This window comes from Artemia franciscana, chromosome 8 (genome assembly GCF_032884065.1).
Source record: "Artemia franciscana chromosome 8, ASM3288406v1, whole genome shotgun sequence".
NCBI classification, from domain to species: domain Eukaryota; kingdom Metazoa; phylum Arthropoda; class Branchiopoda; order Anostraca; family Artemiidae; genus Artemia; species Artemia franciscana.
Genome location: NC_088870.1, coordinates 38,019,537 through 38,035,427, shown reverse-complemented (window position 1 = coordinate 38,035,427; position 15,891 = coordinate 38,019,537). Strand labels below are relative to the sequence as shown.

General features: G+C 34.6%; 1 protein-coding gene across 15 annotated transcripts in view; it reads right to left on the bottom strand.

Moving 5' to 3' along the window:
• Window positions 1–4,048: 4,048 nt before the first annotated feature.
• Window positions 4,049–15,891, bottom strand: part of LOC136030385 (zinc finger protein 239-like) — a 46,299-nt gene continuing 34,456 nt past the window's right edge. For all 15 annotated transcript variants that reach the window (XM_065709317.1, XM_065709311.1, XM_065709310.1 and 12 more), the window contains one exon: window positions 4,049–7,192. In XM_065709317.1, coding sequence (XP_065565389.1) covers window positions 6,300–7,192 — 893 coding nt within the window. In that variant the 3' untranslated portion in view covers window positions 4,049–6,299. The remainder of the gene's footprint in view (window positions 7,193–15,891) is intronic.

Here is a 15,891-nt window from a genome sequence, read left to right as displayed (position 1 = left end):
AAGTCTTTTGCCCCGGCATCATGGGTACGTCCCTGATCTAAGCCAAGTTTTATTTTTTAAGAAAATAAATAAAGACTATTTTCCCTTTAATAAGGCACTCTGTGCTGATTTCCTTTCTTTTTTTTGAGGGTGGCTCGCACTCCCTTAAAACAGGCCACTATTTCTACGGCTTACAGAGCAAAGATCAAAAGAGGATCGGGGTGACAAATGAGTTTGAAGGATCAAATATTCGGATGTTTTAAAACTTTTAATGTATTTTCCAAGAAAAATCCATGAATATAGGGGTAGCAATGGACGAATATTTTGGGAAATTTCAACTCTATTTCTGTGAACAGGTAATTCACAATTTTTCTTTCTTTTCGTACTAGCTTCTGTAAAATTTCGACCTCCTCACTCCAAGAATAGAACGGCTTCGCACTCCTTTCCTACTATACGTAAACACTGCGCAAGTTTTGTAGCTTAACCTCCCGGAAATCCAACCCGCTGTACAGTACATTATGAATTCATTTTGTCCAACCCGTTGTCTACGTGAGCTCCAAAACGGCATATTCTCAAAGAGCGCAACTTGAATGAAATCTGTGATGTTTTTTTTACTAGTTACTAATAATACCTGTCCTATCAGATACTAGTAATGTAAAAGTTTAAGAAGCAGAAAAAATGTCAAAGATAGGAAAATTAAAAATAAATTTAAAGAATAGGCATCGGAATGTGAAATAAATCAAGTAATATAAAATAAGTTTCTTTTACACTTCTGTGTTTTAAAATTCTGGACTGATCAATTGACCTGCCATCTAGATGAAGGTTTTGTCCATGTATACTGGATTGGACATTGGATCTTATATTTCTATTAGTGCAGCTAACAATATTAGATTGACCTAAACAATTACTCCTATTCTATGCACTTTTGTCGATCCATTATAGTCCTGGGTGGGCAACTCATGAATTGGATCAGTAACAACTATATTTTTTTTGTCTCAGAATGAAAATAACATCAAGAAGCAATAATATACTATACATCCGCTTTCCTTGAATTTAGCATTTATAACAGTCTTATATCCTTTCATTTAGCTAACTTTTTGTTGTTTTTGATCCCCATGGCTCTCATCTCATCTTTTTGGTCACTTTGGACCAGGCGATCAGTTTGCTAGATGACAGCGACCTAAGTAATTTGACCCTAGAGGTTAGCGACGATGACGGCAACGAATGGATGCCTTTCAGTAATGATGGCCATCATCGTATCAACGACTGTCAATCCTCATCCGAAGAGAAGGAAGACCCTAGCTCACTTTCAACTTTCGATCCGAATAACTCTGATTCCGCATTCGATGACGAAGAGGATAATATTCCACATTTAGCGTTCAGGACCAATGCTCATCCAGATCTAAAAAGTATATCCGAAAAGTGCGTCAGCCTTTGTGCAAACAGAAGTCCTCAGAACATTTTACTGCTGCGAATTTCGATTTTGAACCGATTGACGAAGATCTGGGACCATCAGACCGAAGCGACTGGAAGCCACACAAATATTTCCTGACATACTTCTCAGATTATTTCTTTAACAGATGGCTTTCGCGACGAATGGCTTTCACTACCAGAAAACGTATAAAAACCACTTGCTACAACGAAATCAGAACTGAAGACATTTTTTAGTGTAACTATTTTGATGGGTAATCTGAAATATCCGAGAATTGGAACGTTCTGGAGCAACAGATTCAAAGTCTCAATCATTGTTGAGAATATAAACCGAGACAGATACTTCAAACTCCGGAGTAACTTGAAGTTTGTTGTGGAAGATGAATAAGACCAAAGCGTCAGAGCTACAAGCCGACTATGGAAAGCCAGACAACTTTTGGAAGAGGTTTGTAGTATGTGCACAACCCTTGAAAGAGAAGAGTTCCTGAGTATCGACAAGCAAATGATTCCATTTTCCGGACGATGTTCTATGAAGTAGTACGCCCTGAAAAATCCTTCTCCTTTCTCTTGGGGTTTGAAGGGGGATACGGCTAATCTTATATATATAAATATATACAAATCTTTAAATTGGCCAACCAGCATTATAAGCCTAGGAGAAAAGCTGGACATAAGGAAACATGTCAAGAAAACAATTCTTGCTTCATATTTTGCAAAATAATCATAGTTAACACAATGGTCAATCTTTCATTGTTCATATTATTGACTTACAAATAATGTGAACATACCACCCAATGCCTTTTTTAAGCTCTTTGCAAATATAAAAAGCACTTCTATCACAAATTCAAATTTAAGTCCTTTTTGAGCTCTTGAAAATGACCAAAATATTTCAAGTTTTTGGTTAAAAATAGCCTTAAAACATTGGTTTCAAACTTTACACAAACAGCCCAACTAGTAAATGTTTCATTGTTCATATTATTGACTTACAAAGTACATTCATTTGACTGTTTGGCTATTTTAATGAAAATTGGTTAGCTTAAAGTTTTGGTCCCATAATACTAAAAGTTGCTAAAAGATTCGGTGGTGAAAAGTGACAGGAAGCTGCTGCTTATATCATTAGCCTCACAGTAATCGTAGTAGCAATAGTATGCACGTTGTGCGTTTTGGCTAGTTCAATACCCCCTCCCCAAACACCCCCTGGAAGTTTCAACTTAATATTCTAAGCTGCTCCTGAGATGTTGCTGATACTCACTTTTGACAACTTGCATGTACATAGTGGATTTTGTTTTAGTTCAACATCTCCCTTAAAAGTTAACGACAATTTCAGCTTATCATCCTCTCTCAGTTGCAGTAGTGAAAGTAACAGTGTAAACATGGCGCCTTGGCTTTTTGAACATCTCACTCAACATACCGTGAAAGTTTCGACTTAGCACCATAAGCAGCTAATGGAATTTTTCTGTTTGACAACCTGCAAGCATATATCATGTTTTGATTTATTTCAACATCCCTTCGGCATTCCCTGCATTTTTCACCCTGATACCCTCAGCTTTAGCAGTATTGGTAAAAGCTGAAGTCGTAGTAAAAGTAGCATACACATAGTGCCTTTTCGTTATTTCGACATCCCCCACGACACGCCCTGTAAATTTCAACTTAGATTAATGGACTCTAGTCATGGACCAATGGATTGTCATGGACTCTTACGTGTATGTCTGAGGCATCGTGTGCGGTGTTATTTTGGATGCTCACAGGCTCACTAAATTCAAATAGCAAGGTCTAAATTATATATACCCATAGGGTCACTCACTAAATTTATATAGAAGGTTTTAACAAACGTTAGATCACGGACAAATTTCCATCGTCAGGAAATTCCTTAGCGAGGCTACCAATTTCACCAAGAAAGAGTTAATTTTGAATTCCGTGATAAATTTCTCAAATAATATATAGTGATTAAAAGAGTCAACTACTTTTTGAGGGTCGATGGGAATTATGTCCAACCAGAAATTATGCCTTTCGAGATTTTTCATAAAAGATTCGATAACAAAAAAAGGTAATAGGAAGCAAAAGTAAAATTGAGGTTTCTGAATGACACCAGTTCAAAAAGTGGTAGAATAATCCCCAGTCTAGAAGGAAAAATTTCATATAGTTTCAAGGATATATGAATGAGGGAAATAAGACAACCCCCTTCAAAACCAGGCTTTCTGTTTTTTTTTTAATGGGGGCTAAAAAAAAACGTTTACTATGTTTGTGGAAATTGCCCAGATCCGGTAAGTCACTGAAAGGATATATAACAGGAAATGTGATATCAAAAGGGTCGACATCTTTTAAGGAAAAAGGGACGCGGGGGATACTTGTACTCCAATCACTTTTAACACCAGAACACCATGGGGGGGGCTTGCACTCCAATTACTTTGGACAGTTGAAAAAGGTACTAGAACTTTTAATTTCCAATCAAATGAGTCCTCTCCGAATTTTCAACAACTCTTTTCATAAGAAGTTAAAGAACATATAATACAAACAGCCCATTTCGTTCTTTACTTAGCCAGGGCTATGGCACTTCCTATGACACAAATAAAATCTTATTTGAACAGAAGGACGGTCATTTGAGGGTTCTTTCTCCAGTTGGTATTGAACTGAGTCTGTAGTCATAGACTATTAAAGAAGAGTTTATTCGCAAATGATTTAAAACTCTAATAGCGTACTTTTTTCAAACAACAAAAGAAATCATACCACAGACAAGCATCAAATTCAACTGAATTAATAAATAATTATTAATAGTTATTAATAAATAACTGCACGCAAGTAAAGGAAAAACCAACAAAAGTGAAAGGAAAAATGAGTTTTACTGCTTGTCACCGTCCTAAGTATTTAGGCATCTTCAGACAAGAACATTTTTCAAACACAAGACAGCGTTTCTTTCAGGAAGAAGACAGCGTTTTCAAACACAACATATTTTGCTCACTAGAGCCTACAGCAAGATACTGTTTGACTATATATGAGCAGAATAAACAAAAAATAGAAACCATTACAAAAATATATCACTACACAAGGACAAAAATTAATTTTTTTTCAACGCGTAGCGATTACCTACATAAACATTCCTAGAAACATCCTAAACGAATAAATTAGTTGAAAAAAATCACCTTCTCCCAGACACCCCCAAGGCAACAACAACCATCCAAATACAACTCAAGCCGCAGGTGAAAAATCCATGCCGAGTTTTTAGAAATGTCCAGGTAAGTATGTAAACATAACTCAAACAAAAACAAACTGTGTTCAAGTTGAGCATAACATCTCAATATTTATGGACCTCTAGTTCTGCAGACCTCTCGGGGAGGATATATATGAATCCCATATTTTAATCGCGATATTCGTGTCGAACCCTGACAACCATTCCTTGAGTTGTTTGAAGCCGTGTGTTTTTGGGTTAGCAGAGTTTGCAAACCCAGTTTGCAAACACATTGCAAAATTTGAGCAGTGTGTTCCTGGGTTTGAAGAGTTTGAACTGCTGATATTTTTAACAAATCAAACCCAAATCAATGAAACCCGAAAATAACTGAAATTATAACCAATTCAAACTTAAGACAAGCAGAGTACCAAAAAGAACAGTAAGGCTAATACCCCTTGTGGACAGTCATAACAGTATAGGCCCCTGCAGATCCAACTGATGGAGATAGTAGTGACTCGGATGAACTCTAAGTTACAGCTACAAAACAAATAGACAGGATTCCAGACAGAACTAGGGTATCTTTATGAGGGAATTTTTCTACCAGGTCAATAAGAATACAGATAGATGGTATCCCAGCATAAGCAAATTTCATATAAGGAAAAGATAGCAACAGTTATTGGCTGCAAATTTTTTTTTACGCATAACAATCCTGCTATAACCAATACAACATTTGGTCACAAAATAACTGATAATCTAACTTGTTACTCACACGATGATGATCAAGCTAACCTTAAGTGATTGTGTTCTGAACCGGAGAAAGGAAGGATTGATTAAAGACACTAGTGTATATAAGAGTATTGTCATTGACGTTAAAAGTTAAGGTAACCCTCTAGTAGTGTCAATGGTTTATCCAAAACTGATAATTAGGAAGGTCATAATTTTTGAATCATTTTTATGGTCTCCAATTACCTTAAAATGGCCCAAAAATCTGATAGACTACCATGAAGAAGTGAATATAATCATTTTTTATACGACTCTCAAAAAGCTATGCCAGCTTTGCCTCTCACAGAGACATTCTGTTTTAGCTATGCTCTAATCAAGGATTAGGATTTGAGGAAACTTTCCAGAAGCATTTAAAAACTAAACTGAAAGGCCTAAAATCTGAACATGTGGTAAACTGATGGGATGATTTATGAAAATAGTTCGTGAAGCAGTTCATGGTGTCTTAGGGAGGAAACTTTTGGGATACCAACTAAAAATATTAGTAAAAATGCACTAGGTTTAGCAGTGAGAGGAGGAGCAGCAGTTGCAGAAGTTGCAATAGTAGGCTAAAAATAATATTAGTAACCCTGAAAGTTTTAATCTAATGCCAATAGGCACTGCTGGGATGCTGCTGATACATCTTTTTAACAAACCCATGAGTACATTTTTTCTTATTTAATTCAACAGAATCCTCAATTTGTCCTAATATTCTCAATTTAATATTATTTGCTGATATGATTCTTTTGTCAAGCTGGACTCACATAGTGGGTTTTGATTTAGGGCAAAACTGCCCTCATCATTTCTTGAAATATTTACCTTAGCAACAGTAGCAGTCGTAATACAAGTAGAATTAACAGTGGTAGTAGTAGTAGTAGGATTTGTATAGTAAATTTCAGTTGACTAAACATGACCGAACAGTTTCAGCTTAATACTCTAACCTCTTCCTGAGAAATGATTTATATGTCTATTTTGGCGGAATATTTTTTCTCATACATCCACTACGAGTTCTTTGATGATAAGATAAATTGGAATTTGAAGTGAAACCTTTCCCACATATATGACATTTGAAAGGTTTTTCTCCAGTATGAATTCTCTGGTGATTAGATAGGGCGTTTTTATGGCGGAAAGTTTTCTCACATATATCGCACTCGAAGGGTTTTTCTCCAGTATGAGATCTTTGATGTTCAGACAAATACGAAGGTCTACTAAAACGTTTCTCACATAAGTCACATTCGAAAGGTTTTTCTCCACTGTGAGTTCTTTGATGATGAGATAAACCTGAAATTGAAGAAAAACTTTTCTCACATGTATGACATTTGTAAGGTTTTTCTCCAGTATGAATTCTTTGATGATTAGATAGGGTAAATTTTTGGCGGAAAGTTTTCTCACATATATCACATTTGAAGGGTTTTTCTCCCGTATGAGTTCTTTGATGATTAGATAGGTGGGTTTTTTGTCGGAATTTTTTTTCACATATATCACATTTGAAAGGTGTTTCTCCATTATGAGCTTTTTTATGATAGAACAAACTCGACCTTGAAGTAAAACATTTCTCACATATATCACATTTGATAAATTTTCTTCCAATAGAAGTTCTTTGATGATCAGACGGATGAGATCTATTTAGAAAGGCTTTCTCAGATGCATTATCTTCAAAAGGCGTTTCTACAGTGCGACGAATCTCCTGTTTTACCATATCATTTTCAGCAAATGCATAAATGTTACTTGGCAGCTCATTCTCCTGACAATCCACAATCATTTCTTGCTTTAGACATACGTTTATCAGATCAGGCATGCAAGGTGTTCCGCATCTTTGTTGGCTGACATCATTTTCACAAGACGTTACAATAGATAAATCTAAAAAAAAATGTATAATTCACTCAAAATGAATCACTTTGCCTTATATATAACAGTTGCAAATAATGCAGCTTTCAAGATTGTGAATTTTATTGTTCCTCTAAATTTGATTTTTATCATTCTACCTTTGGTGATTAATTTATAAGAGCTAAATTGTGCATACTGTTTCTACGATAATTGAAGTATATTTTAAGTAACTGACGATATTTTCAAATTTTTAAACCCTAGGTTGCACATTAATTTTTTTAAAGATGGAATTGTATGAACAATATTGTTATGCTATTTTATCCATGTATGCATTAACTATTCACTTCTATTAGCAAGAAAAAATCCACAGAACTATTTCAAAAGAAAAGTACAGAGCTATATTATCTGAAGACAAGCAGAAAAAAAAATTCAGGGGTAAATTTATCATAAAACACCATCTATAAATAATTGGAGCAAAAAACAAACAGAAATTCCAATAAATTACAGAGTCAAACCTAAATTGAGCAGAGCCTAAGGAGAATCGGGCTGACGCCCTCGTGCCCTCTCTAGACCAGAATATAATATGCACTTTACTGAAAAAAAAATCCTTTTTTCGAGTTCTTATTTCTCGTAATATTATAATATCAAAGAAAGAGAGAAAAAAAGAAATCACCATCAGTATCAAGATTACTGAAAAACCAGACAATGAATATTGATTGACAGTTTGATATATATATTGTTAGTCATTCCGGAAAGCCTTAATAATTTCGAATTTATTAAATTAATAAAAAGAAGAAACAACTAAAATATATTTTGTTTTTAGTAAAATACAAAATGGATTCTGATCTTTAGGCAGCACGGGGATATCAACCTCACACCTCTTATTTTCTGCTTGGCTTGAATTAATTTTGCTCGGCGTTGTTGAAAGGTTCAATAACTATGCCTCGTGGGATCTCAACCATCCCACCCCCTCTTGGAAAGGGCTGTAAGTTATTCAATTCACCCATTATTTATTTATAGTATTAGTTATTGGGAAGAGGAGCGTGTCCGGCCATTGGTGTCCAAAAACGCCAAAGGCAGCCAGGTGAAGCTTTCGGGGAATGCTGAGGGGAGTGTCGAACTAAATCAAAATACACTATATCTAATGAGAGAGTTTCAACTGAATCAAAATACACTACTTATATGCTGTCAAAAGGGCATATAAGCAATATTTTAGAAACGACTTAAATTTAGAAACGATAAAAATTTCAGGGCATATTGAAAAGGATTTCGAACTAACCCAAAGATACTATGCACACATTACAACTATTATTACTGATACGCCTAATATTTCTATTGAGACTTTGAACATTAACGTTGAACTTTCAGGGAGGATTCAGATGGATGTTGAACTAGCGCACTATGTGAATTCTGACTACAAATAGGAGATACGAGGTATTTCTAATGAACAGCTTAGAACATTAAGTTGAAACTTTCAGAGAGTGTTAAGAGGAAAGTGGAACTAACCAAAAGGCACATTACTCATATTGCAACAGCTGCTATCTCTACAAAGAGTACTGTTACTACTGAGGCTAATGGTATGAAGACGAAGCTTTAAGGGAATGTTTAGGGGGATCTTGAACTAAGTCAACTCACTCCGTGCATGTAGATTCTCAAAAGGGCAACAATATCCGAAGAATAGTCCACGTTTTAGAGGATGTATGTTAAAGGAATTTTGGCATTATAAGGAGCATGTTGAACTAAATTCAACCCCAAAATTATTAGGCTGAAACATACAGGATATATTAGGGGGTATGTTAAACTAATAAAAAAGCATCATTTCCATACTTTAAGCAGCAGTAATACTACTACTGCCACTGCTACTACTATCACTATTACTAAGGCTACTGATGTAACTTTCAGATATTGTTAAGGTAGACGTTCAGCTAAATAAAAGCACACTATGTCCATGCACGTCATCAAAAAGGCGAAGAGCACAATGTGATTACTATTAACGCTACTACTACTACTACTAATACTGCAACTACAATCACTAATGCTACTCCTTGTGCTCCTACTATTACTTCTGCTACTATGACTCCACTATTGCTAATGCTAAAGGTATTAGTAAAACTTTCACGGAAAAGCGAGGCCAGAGTCGAACTGAATCAACACGCTTTATACATATGGGTTATCATAGTTGTAAGAGCATCTAGGTTGTCAAGATATTCAGGCAGAATATCTTAGGATCGGGATAGAGCATACAGTATAAACTTTAATTGAAACTTTATGTTGCTTTAAAACTAAATTTAAAAGCGATATGTGCATGTTGGTCATCAATATCTCTAGAACGAGTAATGGGACTAAACTGAAACTTTCAGAGCAGCTAGTATTACGGCTTCAGCTGGTAAATCAAAATCTGAATTCTTATAGAGAAAAATCGAGAAGATTAAAAATTTTTTTTTCTTCACCAATGCAAAGATTAGGTCAATTAACAACAAAAAGAAATTGAATAAAAAAAACTTTTCCAACAAAAAATTACCAAGAAAATAGTTACATTAATCCAAAGATGGGGAGAAGAAAAGTCAAATAATTTTTTAAGTGTTTAATTCCCATTAGTCACCATCAATAAATATATGAAACCCAAAACAAACAAAAATTACAATAATTAGCCCAGCTAAACTAAATACTTTGCACTTCAATGGAAACAAGATATATTTTAAGTGTTTTTACTCGTTAAATTCGAAATTCTTACGACTTTCAGGTATACATGTCAGGATGGATTTTCAGGAATGCATATACATTAAACTGTCAATCCATATTTTTTTTCAGTCATTTTAGTAATGATGGTATTTTTTCGATAATAGGAAACATAAAAACAGCTCGAAACCAAGGAATGTTCTTAATTAAGTGTAAAGTATGTTCCTTCCAATAGAATTCACAGGGGGTGTCAGTCATACTACTCTTAATTTCTGCTAATTTTATGTTTGCTTTGGTTATTTAATGTAATTCCCTGATAGTTATGGGTCTCATCTAATTATTTATAGTGATTTAAGGTAGTTTTGCGCTTGAAAAATTATTTGATCTTTTTCTGCTCATTTTCGGTTTGGTGTAGCTCTTTACTATTCTTTAAAAACTTCTTTGTGGATTTTTTTAAAACTAGTTCACACGAAAGGTCAAACATGATTTTTATCCCAATAACAAAAACTACACGTAAACAAGGGGTAGATTTAAATGCAAAAGTGAGGAATGTTGCATTTCTGTCACAAGAAAGATCATGGACGTCTATATTTTTCCCCATGGGTGATTGAATTGACCAAGAGATCCTAAAAAATCGGGACAGGAATCACTTGATCGGAAACAGAAAGTTCTAGTGCCCTTTTTAAGTGACCAAAATGATTGAAGTCACACACGTGTTTTCCTAAAAAACATCTAATCAAAATTTTAACAAAGCAATTTGATTCAGCGTAGTTGAAAAGTCCACTAACTATGCCTTTGAAGATCACCTGAACCCCCATAGACACTGGGAAAATGGTTGAAGGTTATACAAATTGTCGATTGTTCAAATATAGTATTTGGGATTGGGAAACATTCTAAAATTTTGGGGAGGGTATTTTCTACAAGGGGGGATTTTCTGTGGTGAAGTACTCCGGAGGAATTTTTAAGGGAAAATTTTACACAGTGGTGAAGATTTGCTTGCAAGATGAAAAAAGGTCAGATATTTAATAACAAAAATGGGTATTTCAACTGAACGTACGGAATAACATTAAAACTTAAAAGTGAACTGATATTATTCTGTCTTATTGATATTATTGATATGAACTATATCAATATTAACTGTATGAAATATTAACTAATATTATTACATTTTTAACTTAAAGAGCAAATAATTATGAACAATTCTTGTTTTCATTTGATTTGAAAATGACACACGCCCCGATAACGCTGATTGCGCCCCATATACTAAACTTTCCACTTCTTCAACTTTTAGTGTTGCATTAGTGAGACCAAAATGGTCTTAGAAAAGAATATTGTGAACATGGTTTGGAACATGTGGCAGAACAAAATGAGAAAAAAAATCAAGAAAAAGAAAAATGAGGATATTTCCAGCCAGTGAAAAAGCAAAAATGCAATGCCAATATTTTGTCGAGACCTCCGTTAAGCCGTCCTAAGAGCTGAGATAGAAGAGCATGGAAGTCCATAAAACAAAACCACTAAAATAAACAATAAAACCGAAAAGACAACCATTAGAATAAATAGACCCATCCCATCTAATGGTGAAAGAATTACTGAATAAAAAAAAGAAAGATATTAACTGGCAATTCAAAACTAAATCAAGTTCATTTTATTTAATGTCTGTTTAAAACCCAATCGCTTACTAGGTCTGGTATCATCTGATATTTAATTAGATTGCAAAATATTATGATTTAAAAGAGAGAAATCTAAGTTAATAAATTCATTATAAATGGGGCTCATCAAATAAGCTTTTGTGTTTTCTCTTTATAATGGCTAATTTTTGGTTTTTATGCTCAATAATTTTAACTGTCTCTCTCAAGATTATTGACAATCAGTTGGTTACCTCAAAATTTACATCATATGTCTTTGGAGGGAAGAGCTGCGAGAGAGGGGACCTGGTTGCTCTTCAATCATTATTGACTCTTAAAAGGACACAAGAACTTTTAAGTTCCGAATCTTATGACAACTCCTTCCACAGTAAGTGCCTTGGTGAAAAAAAATTAATAATAATGCATTGTGTTCACTACGCTATTTACTTAGGCAACACTCTGCCTATGAAACTAAAATACAATAATTACAATTGTCTCTGACAATTTCTTATGTTTTTCTTATACATAATGTTCTAAGAGCAAATGACAGGTTTCTAATAAATCTCTTTTTATTTAAAATCTTCAAAAGCAGTGTTTATTTAACATTTTCCAAATACCTTGGTTCAAAAGAATAGGTGACCTGGTGTGACTCCTTCCCCCTTTTTGTTACCACAAATGTGTCAACTTATTTTCTTTTTTTGTGAACAATCAATGCATTTTCGGCCATTAAAAAGCAAATAATAAAAACTACACTAGTTGCTGGACAAAAAGCAAATCATCAAACAGTTTGCGGCAACACCTGTAAGTACGGAGCGATTCGCCTCAATAACTAAATACTAAAAAAGGAATTTATATGAAAAATCACACATTAAGAGTCGATTTTTCGTGTTGATTTCAAATATTTAAAGTTCAGTAAGTTTAGTGTTATAATCAAAAGTTACAAGCCTAAGAAAATTTGCCCAATTTTCAAAAAAAAAAGGGGAGAAGGGAATCTTAATCCTAGGAATCCTAAAAAATCAAGCGTTTATTCCCCAGGGGTATCTGTTTCGATTCAATGATCCTAGAAAATCGGGAGATGACTCATTTGATTGGAAATAGAAAGTTCTAATTCCCTTTTTAAGTGACCAAAAAGACTGAAGGGCGACTATCCCCCCTAACACAACCTTTTTTCCCCTAAGACATCCGATCAAAACTTTAAGATAGTCATTTAAATTAGCATAGTTGAAACGTCCACTATGTCTTTGAGGATCACCAGAACCCCCATAGATACTGGGAGATGGGTTGTAAAATATACAAATTGTCGGTGGCTTCCATATGGTACTTTTCATTTGAAAATTGTCAAAAATTCTTAGGAGGGTATTTTTTGTAGGGAAGTATTCGGGAGGAATTTTCAAGCGAGAATTTTAAATAGGGTGTATACAACGAAAATTACGCTTTTTCAACTGTTAGTAAGTAATAACATTAAAAATTAAAACAAACCGAAATTATTACCGATATGAAGTGAGTCATCCCCTCTTCCGCCCTTGCTCCTTACGCTAAAGTTTGACTTTTTGTCGCAATTCTTTCAGAAAAAATGATTAAACACAAGACCCGTTGAATTTGAAAGAAAAACAGTCTCAATCAAATAAACCTAAAACTTTTGCGTAAAGAGTAGGGTGACTGGATCTCACAGAGGGGTGGGAGTGTCAGAATTTAGTTTGTTTGAACCCCATAAAACGTGCCCGTTTTCCAGATAGTGAGATAGCCAAAATTTGTGCTCGATTAAACGACATTAACCTATGCCGCTAGTCGCTTAAAGTTTGAAGAAATCCAAATTCTTGGACAAAAAGCTGATATATGGAGCTGTAATTCCAAAACGGTAAGTAATCAAAACCCGCTTAATATTTACAAATGAAGCTAATGTTGTTGTTCAAAATTTATCGTTGCCAGTTGGGATTATTCTAAGAATTTTATGAGTTTTTACGCAATGTGTCCAGGAATTAAATTTTTTTTATTAAAAATTATTATGGAACTTTTATTTTTATTTTTTCTTGCAATTTTAATTTTTTTTATCATCTTTTTTCCTTGATTTTTTTTTCCTTTTTTTCATTTTCTTACAACGATTTTTTAGAGACGGCGTTTTTAGATGTTTCTAGTCGTTTTTTATGAGTAGAAATTTATTGGAAACTAACCAGCGACGACATGAATTCAAGACCCCCCCCCCTAAGTCAAACTGTTAGCCGATGTTTTCTTTCAGGTACCAAGACATACAACTTATCGCAAATTTCGCAAAATATGTATGACTCAAGGGAGACTTGTGTTAGAGCTGATGGTGGCTGGTGCTCTAGAAGCAATGGCAATAGGTATTCTGCGTTATCTGGTTGCGGAGTCGTCATTAGTTTTTATTCAGAAAAGCTTCTATATGTTGGGATTATAAACAGATACTGTTGCATTTGTAAGAAGCATCGCAGAAATAAATACACTTTGATTCCCAACCGTGCATGTTTTATGAACTGACAGGACCAAGCACAGGTATGGAATCTGATATTTTAGTCGAGGCATTTCGAATCGCTCTACCTATGAACTCTTTAAAATATATTAGATTTATCCCTGATGATGACTCTAGCACCCATGCAGAACTTATAGCCAAAGTACCGTAGGGCAGATATATCGAAAAAATTCAGTGTGCCAACCATGCATGGACGTGTCTAAAAAGGACACTTTACATGAAGCAAAAAGAAAACCCCGAATGGAGGAGGCTTCTTAGTGGTTTAAAATAAAGATAATGTGCGACTTTGCAAGAAACGCAATAGCACACACAACCAAAGCAGGGAAAGGTGTCAAAAACCTTGTAAATGAGTTGAAAGTGATACCATTGTATTTCTTTCGCGGTGATCATACACAATGGCCAGGATACTGCAAAATGGCAGGAAAAAATATTGAATTCAGCGAGAAAGGTGCCCCAAGCAATATTTTCCTTAGTCATGTGTATTCAGCCTTTGACACTTTAACTAGAAGAGCTCGACTTCTCATCGAAAACAGTACTAGCAGCCCTGCAGAGTATTTTATGAGCATATTTGCAAAGCTTATCGGGGGAAAACATAATGGTGGCAATAAGAGCCTGATACATAACGCGTGTTACTGCTGCAGACATATAATATTCTAAGGGACACTCTCCCCGTTTGCATATATTTCGTAGAAGCTTAGGATGTTGAAGCAAGTGCTGTTGCTTCAACCAAGACTTGGTCAACCAAGACCAAGCCGCAACAAACCAAGCCATTTGTTGAAGCGACTTGCTAAACAGCGGGCGAGAAGTGCCATAAACCAGCAGGCATAGAAAGCCAAAAGACGTCTGTTTGCGAAACAATATACGAAGCAAGTTTTGAAACCCGACAAAACTACGGCCTAAACGCATGTGTTCCAGATTTATCTTGATTCTCTTGAAGACACAAAAGTGATTTTTTGAATCATGAACAGTTTACTGACTTTGAAATTCATCAAATAGAAGAAGCAACGCGACTTCAGGGAAATTGTATTGCCAGCAAATGGCTAGAATACAGAAGAAATAGAATAACTACGTCAATAGCTGGAACAATTTGTAAAAGATAGATAAAGACTGCTGCACCGTTAGTTTGCCAAATGCTTCACCCCAAAAACTGCCAGACTAAAGCAATAGAACATGGTCAAATGTACGAACAAATCGCTGTATCGGCTTTTGAGAAAAATATGGACTGCAAAGTATATCCTTCACGACTCTTTGTCCATATCAAATACAGATATTTTGCAGCTAGTCCTGATGGAATAGCCACTTTTTTTCTGGTTATAGGGCGGTTTTGGAAGTAAAATGTCCTTTTAGCGCCAAAAATTTAAATATAAGAGAATGGAGGCTATACCTAAAAAACATTTGTCTTGAAAACAAAAATAACGGCACATTACAGATTAAAGGGTTATATAATTATTTCTACCAAATACAAATGCAATAAGAAAGTTGTAAAATAGATTCTGGCTATTTTGTTATTTTTTTTTTTCGACAAAGGCGATCCATTTATTGAAAAAATCAATCACGAAAAAAAAAATTCTGGCAGAATAAAATGCTACCAAAATTATAAAATTTTATCTTGAAGTAATATTACCAGAAATAGTCGATGCAAGATTACCAAGAAATATGGAAACAAGAGAGTCGTTTTTATACAAGAGTTTGAACAGTATAAACACTCACGACAGAGAAATAATTGTTACTATACGAATTAAATTAAAAAAACAAACAAATAGTAGATAATTTCAAAGACCACATTGCCTTTTCATGACGATAAATGAAAGTTCAAATGGTGATAAATCCTTTTAATATAGTGATAATTCACAAAAAAACTGAATATTTCTGTAACATGTACAGTGACCATCACCAGCAGAAAAACTGACATATGTTAAAAATCAATTAAAGGGATTTAT